Source organism: Ananas comosus, linkage group 10 (assembly GCF_001540865.1).
Source record: "Ananas comosus cultivar F153 linkage group 10, ASM154086v1, whole genome shotgun sequence".
Classification (NCBI taxonomy): Eukaryota; Viridiplantae; Streptophyta; class Magnoliopsida; order Poales; family Bromeliaceae; genus Ananas; species Ananas comosus.
The window spans coordinates 12,170,655-12,185,295 of NC_033630.1; the positions used below are offsets into that span (position 1 = coordinate 12,170,655).

General features: G+C 33.3%; 1 protein-coding gene across 8 annotated transcripts in view; it reads right to left on the minus strand.

Moving 5' to 3' along the window:
- Positions 1 to 14,641, minus strand: part of LOC109716832 (serine/threonine-protein kinase ATM) — a 51,611-nt gene that overhangs the window by 2,909 nt on the left and 34,061 nt on the right. For 4 of the 8 annotated variants that reach the window (XR_002218059.1, XR_002218062.1, XR_002218063.1 and 1 more), the window contains 28 exons: positions 14,419 to 14,466; positions 13,803 to 13,907; positions 13,614 to 13,700; positions 12,376 to 12,675; positions 10,141 to 10,256; positions 9,670 to 9,736; positions 9,487 to 9,561; positions 9,290 to 9,412; positions 8,841 to 9,005; positions 8,651 to 8,752; positions 7,850 to 8,001; positions 7,546 to 7,747; positions 7,412 to 7,459; positions 7,181 to 7,264; positions 6,074 to 6,157; positions 5,252 to 5,332; positions 5,012 to 5,101; positions 4,865 to 4,927; positions 3,557 to 3,697; positions 3,387 to 3,443; positions 3,185 to 3,244; positions 2,416 to 2,510; positions 2,226 to 2,334; positions 1,434 to 1,523; positions 1,067 to 1,146; positions 890 to 968; positions 226 to 272; positions 26 to 125 (listed from right to left, as the gene is read on the minus strand). Coding sequence is in view for 3 of the 8 variants with exons in the window: in XM_020242426.1 (XP_020098015.1) it covers positions 26 to 125; positions 226 to 272; positions 890 to 968; positions 1,067 to 1,146; positions 1,434 to 1,523; positions 2,226 to 2,334; positions 2,416 to 2,510; positions 3,185 to 3,244; positions 3,387 to 3,443; positions 3,557 to 3,697; positions 4,865 to 4,927; positions 5,012 to 5,101; positions 5,252 to 5,332; positions 6,074 to 6,157; positions 7,181 to 7,264; positions 7,412 to 7,459; positions 7,546 to 7,747; positions 7,850 to 8,001; positions 8,651 to 8,752; positions 8,841 to 9,005; positions 9,290 to 9,412; positions 9,487 to 9,561; positions 9,670 to 9,736; positions 10,141 to 10,256; positions 12,376 to 12,675; positions 13,614 to 13,700; positions 13,803 to 13,907; positions 14,419 to 14,466 (2,850 nt within the window). In the remaining 5 variants the exon portion in view is untranslated. The other 4 variants (XR_002218060.1, XR_002218061.1, XM_020242429.1 and 1 more) reach the window with 4 other exon arrangements.

A 14,641-nucleotide genomic window follows, 5' to 3' on the forward strand; every position in this document is an offset into this window, starting at 1 on the left:
CACGATTAAGAAAGGAAAGCTTTACCATTGAACTTGCTGCTATGCTTCTTGTATAAGAAAGTCGGCTCCCAAACCAATCAGCAGGCTGCAAGAATCTCTCCAGAAAGAAGTGGTGCATCACAGGCCTGGATATAAGCCGACAAGTGGAAAAAGAAAAAAGAGAATAAAAAACAAAACTTCGATTAGTGTAACAAAATAAATGCATCTGCAAAATCATGAGGAGACCTGAAGTTTTCACAGACTTTAAGAAATGCCTTCCTCTTGTCCTTTTCCTGTCAAAGAAGAAAAGGAAAAAGAAAACAACATCAAAAATCCTTCTGAAGATACAACAGTATCATAATTATTACTAAGAAGCGCGAACTCTTTTAACTCAAAGTAGATACAACTTTGCTTACAACACATTAAATTTATATGATTGTAATTATACTCCCCATCAACCTTCTTTAAAGCCATTGTCTTATAGCGATTAAAAGTTAAATTTCACTTTCTAAATTCATGATAAATCTACATTGAGGGGTGCACACTATAGAAACTTACGGGGTTTTAGTTCAATAGTCCTTTTCTAAAATTTTATTTTAAAAATAAATCTGTTAAAATTTTATTTGTAGATATAGTCTTATAAAAGCGGTGAATGATTCACCGCTTTTAAAGCCGGTGAACCATTCACCGCTTTCTTTCTTTTTCTTCCTTTTTATTATAATTCTACGATGGTAAGAGCGGTGAATGGTTCACCGCTTTTATTATTTTTTTACTGCTAAATAGAAGTTATGAATGCGGTGAATGATTCACCGCATTTAAAGGCCTATTTTTATAATTATTTTTTTAAGAAAACTATTTTTATAATTATAAAAATTGATAGGATTAGTTATAAAAAATATTCGAAACTTACACTTGTCATGTACTCCCTGCATTGGAGAAATGACCAGTCACCTACTCCATAGCGTCCATGTGCTCCACCACTTCTTGTGCTAAATAAGCAAGAAAGAGGAAAAAAATATAAAGAAAATAGATTGGTGCATAGCAGAGGTATACCACGAGAACCTTAGTATTTAACTATAAAAAGTACCTTCCTAAAAGATATTCGCCAAGTGGAACAGTCCGATCAACCCATTCAACCACACCTGCGCTTGGTGTAAAAGGAACCACCTATTCAAATATAGAGCAGAAATAAGTTAAAGAATGATATTTAAGAACTAATGTATTTGACGTAGGGTAGAGATTCTACGTTTCCCCGCTGAAAATATAATACCTTAACACTTCGAACAACACCATTACATCATGATTATTCCTTGTATAATAATTACAGAAAAGAATCAACCAAAATATCACAACAACATGTCTATGCATGAAGAAAAAGAAATGATCTAGTCATAAGGAAAATAACTACAGGTAAATCAAATTAAAAAAGAGATCCAGGATGTGTCAGAAGATACCTTGTATGTACGAATTCTCAATCTCCTCTTCCATGCATCTCTATGGTTTTGTAGGAAAGTGTTTACCAAACCAAAAAATTGTTCCATAACCTGCAAAGCTACTACTTTTATACCCAGGCATCTACGGAAAAAAACAAACATAACAATTGGCTCATAATAAAAGAAATATAGTTCATTGGAATATCAACTTCTCTAAAGTACAGTAACTCAATATATTTCTGATGCTTGACTAGTCAAACTGTATAGAAGAGACTCATAATGCCACTTCAAGAAAATCTACCAAGATACCATGCAACCGACTAGTTGTAATGAGACTTGACAAGGCATTAGTAAGTATTACATGATGGTAGGTAAAGATTCTAATTAAATTCTCTCAAGAATCATACGTTGACTGCTGCATATGTATGATACTTCAATAGTAGTTAAAAAAAAAAATCAAGCAATAAATAAAGAAAATTAGCATTGTATGATGAAAATCCTTTTTCCTTCAGAAATTGATGCTAAAAATGTTGGTTTGAGAAAAAACTTACTGGACATTAGCAAATAAAGGAAATATATAGAGTATCAGATTACACATGGTATAAAGAGACCCGACAAAATTAAGAAACTCAAAATAGCCATAAATCGAAGAGTTTTAAAACAAGGTTGAAAGAGTTAGATGAAAGAGTTAAGAGTTTTAAAAAAGAAGGCTTAAGAAGGAAAGGAAAATTAATTTAAAAGGGAATCAGGACTGTTGTGTTGTAGACACTCAACAAAAAGAAAAGTGTAAGGAGAAAAGGTTCTCGATCATACAGCATCTTGGCGTAGGTCATCATTTCCAGATTTTGCAAGTTGACGATATTTACGGCCATCCGAGCCTAAGCACTCAATTACTTTAGGAATATTTATGCCATTCATCACCCTGCAGATCACATGATTAACTAAATAAAACAAGATTATTTATATGAAAGTAGATGATAAAAACAATATACTTTAAACATACGTAATGGAATCTGCTAGACCCTTGAAATGTGGAAAGGAACCTTCTCTATACTGGCAACTTGGGTCAACTGGAATAGTAGCTGTGACAACCGGCACCTGAGATTAAATAAAAGAAAGGATCAGAGAACTTCCAATCCTACTTGAGTAAAAGACCAGTTTAAAGGAAAATAAAACAACAAAAAAAAAAAATCTCGAGATTTAAGATATTAGTTATCAAGAGAAAATGAGTCACAAAATTTAAAACCCAACTTTGCTGCAATTCACATGAAGCAATGGCCAATTAAACAAATAAACAGAAAGAATGTGCACAGAATAGTGAAGATGGTATCTACAGCCAGCTAAAAGAGTCACCTAACAAACATGTTCAACAAGAAGAAAAGATATATGAAGCATTCAGCTTGGCATTGCAAAGTAGGTAAGGCAGACATCCATGTGGCCCATTATTGTTCAAAATGCAACAAAATGTGTAAGAGTTACTTTCTGAAATAACTAATGGGAAAATCTATGCTTCAATAGATTGCTTCATTAAGCAAAACATATCAAAAATATCTTTCCATTCTTCCACAATGAAAACGCATATATTTCAGCATCATCTAAATTAAATTTATAGAGGCAATTTTCTATGGAGCAAGGAATTCATCTTTTAATGGATGAACGTCTTTGGAAAAAGCCAATATGTTTGGTTCATGTCATCATGATTCTGTGCTACATTTATGGCACACTGTAGAAGCAACTATCAACAAATTATTTGAATATATTAATGTGCTTACAAGTTCAAGCTGCCGAAGACTACGGATATCTCTTGGTAATGGAATTCTTTTGTTTGTTTCCTGTCACGAGATTGACAGAAAATACTCAGCGTCAATATTATCTCACTAAACAAAGAGGAAAAATCCCCAACAACTATCATAACTGAATGCGCAAGAAAAAGCCTAACACATCAGATGATCAGATTATGCTAAGGTAACCGACCTCCTTTTTCGTCTCTAATTCAGCGAGTTTGATATAAACCTCAACCATTTGTTTCATCTACAAGATGGAGAACATTATCTTCAAGTTCAGAAAAATAAAGATGCCGATTTGGTGTTCATAGATCAAAAGGTTCAGAATAGCATTAAAAAATCCAAAGAAAATTGGCAAACCTGTTGAATTAAAGGTCCATGGCATGAGGATAACTCGTTTAAGAGATTTTCTGCAGCGAGTTTCTTATCCATATCTACAACAAAGGAACTTCTACTCCTTTGCTTGTCTTTGACACGGTCGCCATTTGCTAGAGCAAGAAGCTGATAAGAAAATATATAAATAAGTGGTTAATAAAGAACAAAAAGGTCGATAATAAATGTACATTTGAGTTACCAAATACATACAATTTAAACAGAGAAATATTGATTTTGCTTACGCAATTCCCAAATCCCAGGAAGTTTAAATTCAATCAGAAGCATAAAATGCTGATATTTTCAAAATACTAGTCTAGGTATGAGCAGATGCCAGAGTGTTTAGATCTATTAAGGGAAGAGAAAATTCTTCAGTCGAAGCATCTATACTCAATCCATCAACTATGTTATCCTTGGTTGACTAATAAAAAACTTCAGGTAATCTCGCCATCCATCCTCTCTAATTAGCATCCTCATAACATACATTTTCAGTTTTAGAGTTCTCTATACAACGGTGCACTTTGAAGGCATATGACCTCATATTGCAGATACATATCTAGTTTTTAATCTGATAATCTCTCACTTCTGTGCCATTTCCTTCCTTACAGGTCAAAATTTATGGTCACATCCAGTAGGGCTGTAGTTTAACAGTTTTAACCAATAGGTGCATAAGTTCTACACTTTATATGCTTGCATAAACCAAATGGGATATTTATATCCTGTTGCACTTATATGCAGACCTTTTCCCTCAGTTTATGGCATTTTAGGTCTCACTTGGGGTCTCTTTAGCCTGTGGAATTCTGCAGTAAACCTTCTTTCTTAGTTCTTTGAAGAAGCAAAGCATTTCCATTACAATCAACTCTACAGCTTCTCACTGCGGTAGAAATGCAAGCTCCAATTTAAAGCCCTAGCTTTTCGCTTTTGAGGCCCAATAACTTGTATCAGTTCCCGCCAAAGAAAATTCTCCGAAATATTTGTTAGCCAAACATCTGGTTTCTTGAAGCTTCTGTCAGGATGTAGAGTTGTTTCCAAAACCCAAGCCAAAGAAACACTACAACTCTCTGTATCCAATACAATATGTATATCTTGGTCACCTAACCCCCAATGTCAGACTGCAATATCATGTAATTCAACAAACTACACAGGAGAGGGAAAAAAAAAAACTAACTAAATTCCTAAGAGTTGCCTATTTCACAAGTATACATATTAGCATACTGCTAGTGTAGTGCACGAAAATGATAAACAAAGTAAAACAAGAGTCAAAGTAATATCCAACAAGTTCCACATCTTCAGTACCTGAAACATCGTATGGTATGGATGATCAATGGCCATTTTCTTAACAAGAGAAGCTAATGCAATCTGCAAAAATATAATATACTTCTGGATTATGAACATTTGACATTTGATCGTATACATTTAAAAGGAATTCTCACAGAATATAACCTGAAAGTTGTTGGACCCTAGAACATCCTTTGAACTACCAAGTCTTGAAGCAATCTGATAAACTAGCGGTATGAATTTGTATGACTGAACCTGTATGTTCATAAATAATTAGTATTTAAATCAATTTGATGAAAAGTATCTAAAATGGTGGAATCATACATCAAATAAGAACACAAAAAAAGAAGATTCTCAAAGATACATTAGAATGAACGAATAATAGGTATACTGTAGGAAAGCCACCTCCTTTATTGTTCGAATCATTGCTTTCACGACGTGCTCTCTCGAAAAAAGACTGAACCACAAGGAAACCAATCGAAATACCTGATGCACAGTAATTTTCAAATAATAATCCAAGCAGTGTAATGATCTAAAAAAGACATAAAAAAGACTGGTATATTAAAAATGTTCTGTATTTGTTATATTAAAAGTAAGCTTATGAACAATCATAAAGCGAGGACAGATAGAACTCCGGACAGACAGATCAATCAATTAGTGGTTGATGGATTGACAAATTGGCAGATGGATATAAAGATGGGTAGACTGATAGACAAATTGATTGACAGATGGATCAATTTGCTTGATAGCTAGATCAATTTGATTGCTAGCTACATAGATAGGTAGACAGATATATAAAACATAAATACATTACTGGGAAATTCAAGATAGTTTAGATGAGATAGTGTAACTTAATTCAAAGATGTAAGATTTGAAAAGAGACTGGGTGGCGATATATAGCAAGCTCTAAGCATCACAGATCTAAAATTCAATCCAGGGAAACATACCCAATCATAGAAACAGTAGTTAAAGAGTTAAGACCATAGTCAAAATAGAAGAATGAAAATCCAACTCTTAACCAACGGACATACAAGTATACAACCAATAGTTACCATATATTTGTTTTTTCATGGGTTTACAGTTAGCCTGATATTAACAAGAATTCAACATCAAAACAGTCAATATAAAAGGTTGAACAGAATATTTTTATTGTCTTAATGTAGGAGAAAAATCAGTCAAAACAATAATGTAGAAAAGGCAAAATATCATGCTAAGAATAAAACATACCACTCTCAGATCATATTTTCCGCCTATGACAAGAGAACGCTGATAACCCTCCAGAGCTAAGTTGAGGAAGTTGTCCCTGTCATCCTAAAAAGAGGAAAAGGAAAATCATATAAACTGTATGCTACAAAACTTCAACTAAGTAGAAAAATATAGAAATAAGGCAACGGATCAGAAAGGAAAAAACAACTTATTATGTCTTTAAGTGAACAAGGGTAAGAACATAACACTTGTAAACACCAAATCTGACTCCTACATACTTTTACAATGCTCATGAACACCAAATCTGACTCCTTCATACTTTTTTCTTACTTTTTATTCTTTTGAAACTTGGAAGCTAAATGCTGTATAGTTACTATAGTACATAACTACCACAGCTGATTGGCAAACGGCAAAATCTTGGTTTAAACAAAAGGGTATCACAAAATGATTCGAGATGGCCTTATTATTTCTGCAAGTGCAACCATAAATACAAGTGACAGTCTAGCAACCTAGCTTAGTAAACATTAAATGGTGAGATGGTAATTCAACGCTTTTTGAATGATATAGGTATGAGTAAAACATCAATCCACGAGGACAGATAGAATCCCAAAAAGTACTGATGCAGAACTTCTAGACAGTTTGACATAGAGCATCATCATTTTTGAAACACAATGGCTGAAATTACATAAGAAACAAGAAATGACCACAATAACCAAATAACCAAAGGAAACGATTCAAATATTCATTTCAAAAGCAGTTATGCAAGGGGCTTTGTTAATATCTCTTATTTACAGCCTGACCATCAAATGTTCATCATCATTTTTCAAGTTTTCTCATGCCCTTCCAATATTTATCCCCAGGACACTTTGTCTTGGGTTACTCATAAACATCTTTAGTATTCTGAAAGATGACATGAAAGCCCATAACCTTTTGCTCCATTCTTCTGTTCATGTAGCAAAACACAGTTGTGATTTTCTCTCGAATTAGATACTTAGACGTTAGTTAGTATAATCTATGGCACAGTTCACCGCATGCAAACCCAAATAAGCCCATCACGTTCCAAAGCATCCAATTAATCTGAATCATCATAGCTACATCGGAGCTAAATACAGCACATGCTATAATTACCTGAAGCTTCTCTGCCTCTTCTCGGTCCATAGTAAGTTGTTTTTGTAATTCTTGAATTTTTACAGAGTAATCAGTCTTCTCACCCTAAATGAATGGCTGGATATTAGTAAGAAGAAGAATCATATTCACCATTCAATGTGAAGAAAGTACATCATAAGCAAAGAAAACATGCTCCATCTTATTGTACAAGGATATCATTCAAGTCTTTCAGTGGGTAATAATACTACTTGCCTTTGAGGAAGATCTTAGCCTTTTAATCAGTGCGTCCAACTCTCTGGTCTGAATCAAATGGACATTTTGTGATGCTAAAGAACAAATAACAGTTTAAATTTATATGGCTATTAACGTTCAGCATGTCCAGGTACCTTGTGTTTCCTCAGACGCATAGCTGCTTGCCATTCACTGGATGCTAGCCTTTCCTCACAGCTTTTAGATAGAGCATCTGTATAATGTGCCAAATGGAAATATGACTGACACTGTCGGGATACCGCCTTTTTATCCTTATTCTTGCTCGCCTCACTGAGTTCTACCGAGTGCCGTAAGAATTGCTCTAAAATAGTTCTTGAGCTACAAAGTTAAAAAATAAAATAGATAAATTCAACAAAAAGAAATAATAACTATGCAGAAAAAACAAAATGAAGTTGGTGAATTAGTGTAATCGATTATTACTTGCTCGATCTAGTTTCAGCCAACCACTTCCCAACTAATCGGTACACATTTGAGATCTCCTCTTCCTTCGGATAATTTTGTATAATGTATTTTCCAAGATTGATAGCCATGTCATGCTGGCCTTGAGCCCGCAGTAGTTTAGCTTCTTCAAGCTGCATAGAAATTGCGGGATTCATGCAAAAAAAAAAAGAAGAAATAATAAGATATAAGGATACTCCACAATAATTGTATTGGAAGACACAACACGAGCAGATCAGTACATACGTTAGAGTTTTTTTTTTTTTTTTAAGGAAACCCCTCTCATATTGCAAATATACAACTTCAATCCAATGTTATGGTTCTAACAACATTTTCGTGGATATTTCTTTTCCGGAACAAAATACCTTTGATAAAACAAAATAAGTGCATCTAGAAAGACATAAGATTTGTCTTAAACTAATTCACCAATAAAACTTATTTCTTCCTACCGTTGAAATGAAACATGAATGAACAAAGTGGGGAATGAGCTCCATACCAGTATGATACTATATATTTTACAAAATAGTGCATGATCAGATTAAAAAAAGCAAATGTAAAATGCCTCGATATAGGGTGGTTTGCTTTTCAATTAAGTACTTAAAGAGTACTATTATGAACCAGCACAATAGAAATACTACCGCTATGGCTTCTCTCCACAACAGAAGCAGAAGCACCAAACAGAAGAAGCTCTAGACTTTTCAATTTGCCAAACATAGTAGAAGTGGAAGTGACGGAAAACAATATCAATTAATTGTATGGTCAGTAGAAAGTCTGTTACTGTACCCTAGCAACAAAGTAAGTATGTGATGTAGCTTGTTGTTGGGTCTGACAACTGAGTTCCTTGAGCTCATATAAAGCAGCAGCAGCCTGAGAAAACCTCGAACCCTAAATTCACATAGTTCATACGATAAACTTAGAAAAAGCATTATAAGGAGATAAATTCGTTAATGATGTATTCAATAAAGATAATTACCTTACGCAGTGTGGAAGCAGATTGCAACAGATGTTCCACCGTGCATTCTTTGCAATTTACAATCTGAAGAAGCACGCGTCTAAAGGCAATGAAGGGCTCCAGCAAATCAAGGTCGAGCTGCAAGTGCTGTAGAATGAAGTTCCATTCTTCATTCAACAACTCTAGCTACCAAAATTGATGCAACAAATCCGTTAGGCAATTTGCGTAGAAAACAATATGAAGGGTAAAATTACAGATACCACCTATTCTATCCTGGTATCGCGACTTAGTTCCTGAACTTAATAGTCTTGAATTTTCTTATGTGGAATTGCAAAAAATGAGAAAGTTCAGCGAATAAAATGCTTAGATAAAAAGTACAGGGACAGTCTCAATATCTGGATAGTACATGGACAATCCATACAATTTACCCGGTGCAAATTTAAGCCTGCAAATTAGGAGAATATAATAACCTCAATTCTTGAAGGTAGAACAGGTTCGGGAAATAGATGATTGACTTTAAGGTCAGATTTCGATATTAGTTGTGGATATGACTTCCACCTCAAATTCCAAGCCATAGTAAGGTGGTCTAACATCTGTGATTAAAGAAAACTGTTAAATGGCAGCTACTAAACAAAATACTGCAGTATATCATCTCATAATCTATTACCTGAAGTTTGACAATACTAGAATGGATATACTTGGTACTCTCCTTGCTTGCATTTGATATAGACAACACAAGATCCTATGTATAAAATCAAAGGATTAAAAATGCAACAACTAAAAGAGTAATGTACAAGCATGAAATTTTAGACAGGAAAAATTGATCAGAGGTAAACATGTACATCAATACCTTCTTCGCATCTGCAAGTTTCATACCGAACTCATCAGCATCACCCTCCTGAAAAGCTCTCAAGCATCTAAAGAACCAAAAAGAAAAATAAGAAACAATACTACAAAGAACAACTCAGAAAGAAAAAGATTTATAGCAACTCCAAACATCACTTGCCTAATATCTTTTCAAATGGAAAGCATGAATGTTATATAACTAAATATTCATCTTGTAAAAGGTAAATAAATATGGACAGGAAATAACTAAAGTGATGAATAAAAAAAGACTATATCTGCAAAGTTGTAAAGGTTACAGCGTAACAGAAGAGCTAGCCTGAGAATTCAATCATAATAACGAAATTTATGCTTTGAAACACAGCTCTAAATTAAGGAGTAGATTTCATCACGACAAATGAAGGCTGAAGCAGAATATCCAAACCTAATGTAATATATGAAAAGAATCAAAGCTATCACAGGATTGAGTTAAAGGTACCTGTGTAAGCTTTCATTGAATAGACTGCTGTTCATGTGTTGGGTAGTATCTGTAACACTAGCACCTGGAGTGAAAAATGAGAGATCCCAATTCCCAGCCCTCCAAGCAGCTTCATACTACACCACACAATAAAAACACACAAAAACAAAATAAGGTATAGGACACCTAAAAAGAATATATATATATATATATATATATAGCGAGAGAGAGAGAGAGAGAGAGAGTTGAGCTAGAATACTATCTTTAGTTAACGAGCTCTGTTGCTGCCATTTTGTTTTGGGTTAATTACACTATTAGTCCCCAATCTTTGCACCTTTTTTCATACCTTTCTTTTTTTGCAAATCAAGTCTCCAACCTCTTGATTTATTACAATTAAATCCCAGCCGTAAGAACGGGCGTTAAAATTGACGGAAAATGTGATGTTAGCACCATGTCAGTGCCACGGAGGCCTTTCCCTAAGAAGGATCCTTCTTAGGTGAATCCCTTATAAATAAGGGATTTCACCGATACCTGATTTAGTAGTTCAATACTATATATGCTATGGTCGGAATACAAGGTATAAGAAGGAATTCAAGTTATATGCTATGATCGGAGGCCTTTCCCTATCACGACCGCCTTCCTTTATTCGGAATGAATTCGTCTAAAAAGAAAGAGCTAGCGAACCACGCCGATTCCATTCCAATTCTCTCAGACAGAGCAGGATAGTTGCCATCAAATTGCCCTTTTAGAGCAAGGGCGTCAGCACCAGCTAATTATACAATTTTCATTTAAATTGTATATTATAAATTTAAATTTAAATTCAAATTTTATTTTGAATTAAATTATAAATTCATAGCAAATTTTTTTCTTTAAAATTTAAATTTTGATATTGGATTCAAATTTAAATTCAAATTCACATTTTGAATTCAAATTCTAATTTAATTTCGAACTTTGATTTGGAATTTCAAATTCAAAATGTGAATTTGAATTCAAAGTTTAACTTCAAATTTAGAATTGAAATCAAATCTCAAATTCAAATTAAATTTTGAATTAAAATTTAAAATTTAAAATCAAAATTTTGAATTTGATTTTAAATTCAAATTCAGATTTTAAATGTAAATTTTAGTTTCAAAATTTTGATGTTAAATGCAAATTCAAATATCAAAATCAAAAATTTAAGTTTGAATTCAAAATTTAGATTCAATTTAAAATTTGAATTTCAATTCAAAATTTTAATTCAGCTTTAAATCAAAATTGTTAAATTTTAATTTTAATATTAATTTCGAATTTAAATTCAAAATTTTGAATTTTTTACTTTTGGAGACTAAAGTGAAAAACATACAAAATTTAGGGACCAAAATTGACATGCAAAAGAAAGCCACATAGGTGCTGACATGGTGATTCCTAATTTTAACCCCTTTTTTAAGGGCTAGAACATAATTGTAATAAAATCAAGAGATTGGGAACTTGATTGCAAAAAAAGAAAGGTTTACTCAAGTGAAAAATGGTACAAAGATTGGGGACCAATGAAGTAATTAACCCTTTTGTTTTTTATGATGGAGCTTCTGAATCGACGATCAGCACCATTGAACATGATCTAAACCACTTTTCTTGTCTTTCTCCAATATTGTTCTCTTATGCATCAAGTGGACACAAAAAAAAACGGCTAAAAATAAATATCCTTCAAAAAGTTATGAGATGATTCTTGTAATTGAGATCAAAACTATAGGTCTTGCTTTAAGTATTTTAAAGAACTTTCTAATAAAAATTCAACTGATTTGGATTCGTTTAACACTATTAAACGAGCAAACGCCTCAAATCGACCATTAAAATTACAAATTCTGAAACTCTTTAATTATTAGATCAATGACGTCGAAAAGATTTGAAATTTAATTTTTAGATACTTCCAAGTGGTATAGATTATGTTCAACGGAGTTGATCATTGATTTGGAAGCTCCATCATCGAAAATACATTGGCACAATGGAGCCTATTTACTACCGATAGTATTCTAGCCCAACTCTACATATACACACACACACAAACATACATACATTTAATAATATGTGAATAGTGCATACTACAGACATTTTAGCTCTTGGATGTTTATTACGAATAGTACGAAGGGGTAAACACTAGGCAGTAGGCACCCAAGGCTAAAAAGTCTCCACTATGCACTATTCATGTACTTTTAGAAGCACTACAACTAAATACTATATATATATATAATAATATATATAATCTTAGAAATTGGTGACCTGTATATCTGTTAACTCGGAGTCATGTTGAAAATAGCCTTTCTGGTTAACTAAACCTTGGCAGTAAACATCAAGGAGATGAGTGCAACCAGTTTTCTGCAAAGATCTCATTAGACCTTTGTGTAGTTCCCAATTTACCACTTTTTCTCCTCGAAAAGAGGCATGAGAGCCATCAGCATACAGTTTTCCCGATGAAGCTCCCATATGTTGAATCGGAGAAGATCTAACTAGTAAGTCATAGTACTCCAGAGCTTTACTCCAACTTCCCTCATGCTCAAATCTGACAATCTGAGATGCTATCTATTGAAGGGGAAAAGAAAAACAAAAAGAATGGGAAGAAAGATGAGCAAGTCAAGGAAATGAATTCTAAAAAGAGATATGGAAACAGTGAGTCCATTTCAGTACAGTAAATATTAGTGGCAGATAACTGATGTCAAAATAAACTCCACTAATGTGAATTGCCTCAACGACTGTCAAAATCAATTGACATATGGCTTTTGAATAAACATAAGGTAAAATTCAACATAAGGTAAAATTCAACAAAGAATATTAATAGTTTTGCAACAATGCTTATCTGTACACTAATACAAAAAATAAAAAAGCAAGTAAACATATACCTCCAGAAGTGCAACATTCACACAAAAAATTTAAAAGTGAATATACTGGAGTTCAAATTTGAATAAACCCTTATATAGATACATAATCTACGAAGGTAACCATATATGCAATCTTAACTTTAAAAACATTAAAATTTGAATAAACATTTCAGAGTGCACACTTTTGAGAATACCTATCTAAGATCCTCTAGTTAAAAATCCTCGTGTTAGAAGATTTGGGGTTGCAATATAGAGGTTAATACATGAATATTATTGCGATGGACAATATCACTACACTCTGGAACCTATAGACTAACTTAAAAGAACAACCACGAGATTTTGGAGGTTCTGTACCCTACATTATTTATCCTAATGGTGAGCATCAAAAGCATATTTCAAATAGGTAAAATTGTAGACACCAATAAATTAAGTTATGTTAGTCTTATCAAATGATTCTTGTGCCAAACCAACATATATCAAACTAAACACAATTTCTGATTTTAGCTTTATATAATTTTGTTATTAAATAACCAGATTTCATGAGAAGATAGATTTTGTTGGAGGTTGAATATGAAAGAGATCATTGCTGAATATGCAAAAGCTAAGAACGCATAACAAGTAAATATTTTTAAAGGAAATAACCTTATTTGACTGGATGATTCCATAGATGCTATCAGGTTCATTGATCTGTTTGAATGCTGCAACCAATAGATCAATATGTGGAGGCAACTGGAAACAAAAAGAGCACAAAAGAGCACAAAGAAAATGTTTAAAGCTGGAAACATATCATCCGTAAATTCCAAACCCCAAAGAAATAGGAGATATACTAACCAACTCTTCTTGTGAAAAATCAGGAGGGCCTAATGCCAGACCATTAAAATGTTCCTCACACCAGAGTTCCGCATACATTACTGCTGTGAAGTATGATCCACAACGCTACAAAGATGCAATAAAGAAGTCAAAGACAATAACAGAAGCCAAAGGAAAGAGAGGTGAACTTTGATTAGATAATACTCATCCAAACAAAGTACAGCAAGTTACATGATTAAACAAATGTGTATTGCCAACATGGAAAACGAAAAGGTAATTTAGACTGAAGTTTCAATGGTCATTTGAGAAACGACTCCTAAAGAAGAGGAAAAAGGATTTATCTTGGTTAAAGGTCTAAAATAACAGAAGGTATAGATGTAAAACTTAGTGATTTGCCGACAACCAGCATTAGGTTCTGGTAGAACTTACAGTACGCTATCAACAAGCAGAACCATAACAGTTAGAATGATTTAGAAAGGAGAGAGGCTTGTCTACATTCTTATTTGAACTACTTTAAGCAACCAATAATTTATGTAGAAAGATATCAGAAGGCAGACTCACAATTGCTGCTTTAGCAACCACAAGATACGCAATCATCAAATAAGTTACTTAGAAAAATATCAGAAGGGAAACTCACAATTGCTGCTTTAGCAACCACAAGATAATCAACGGAAAGCCAGTACACCTAGGGAAACAATAACTTGTTAGAAGAAAGAATATAATGAATAACAGCATTATGGTATCTTGAAAATTCTACTAAATTAGGATGGAATAACACGAGCCAAAAATCATAAACCAATATGCTACATGAATGACGTCAAAGTAGAATACTCTCCACAGAACTTAGACAATATAAAGAA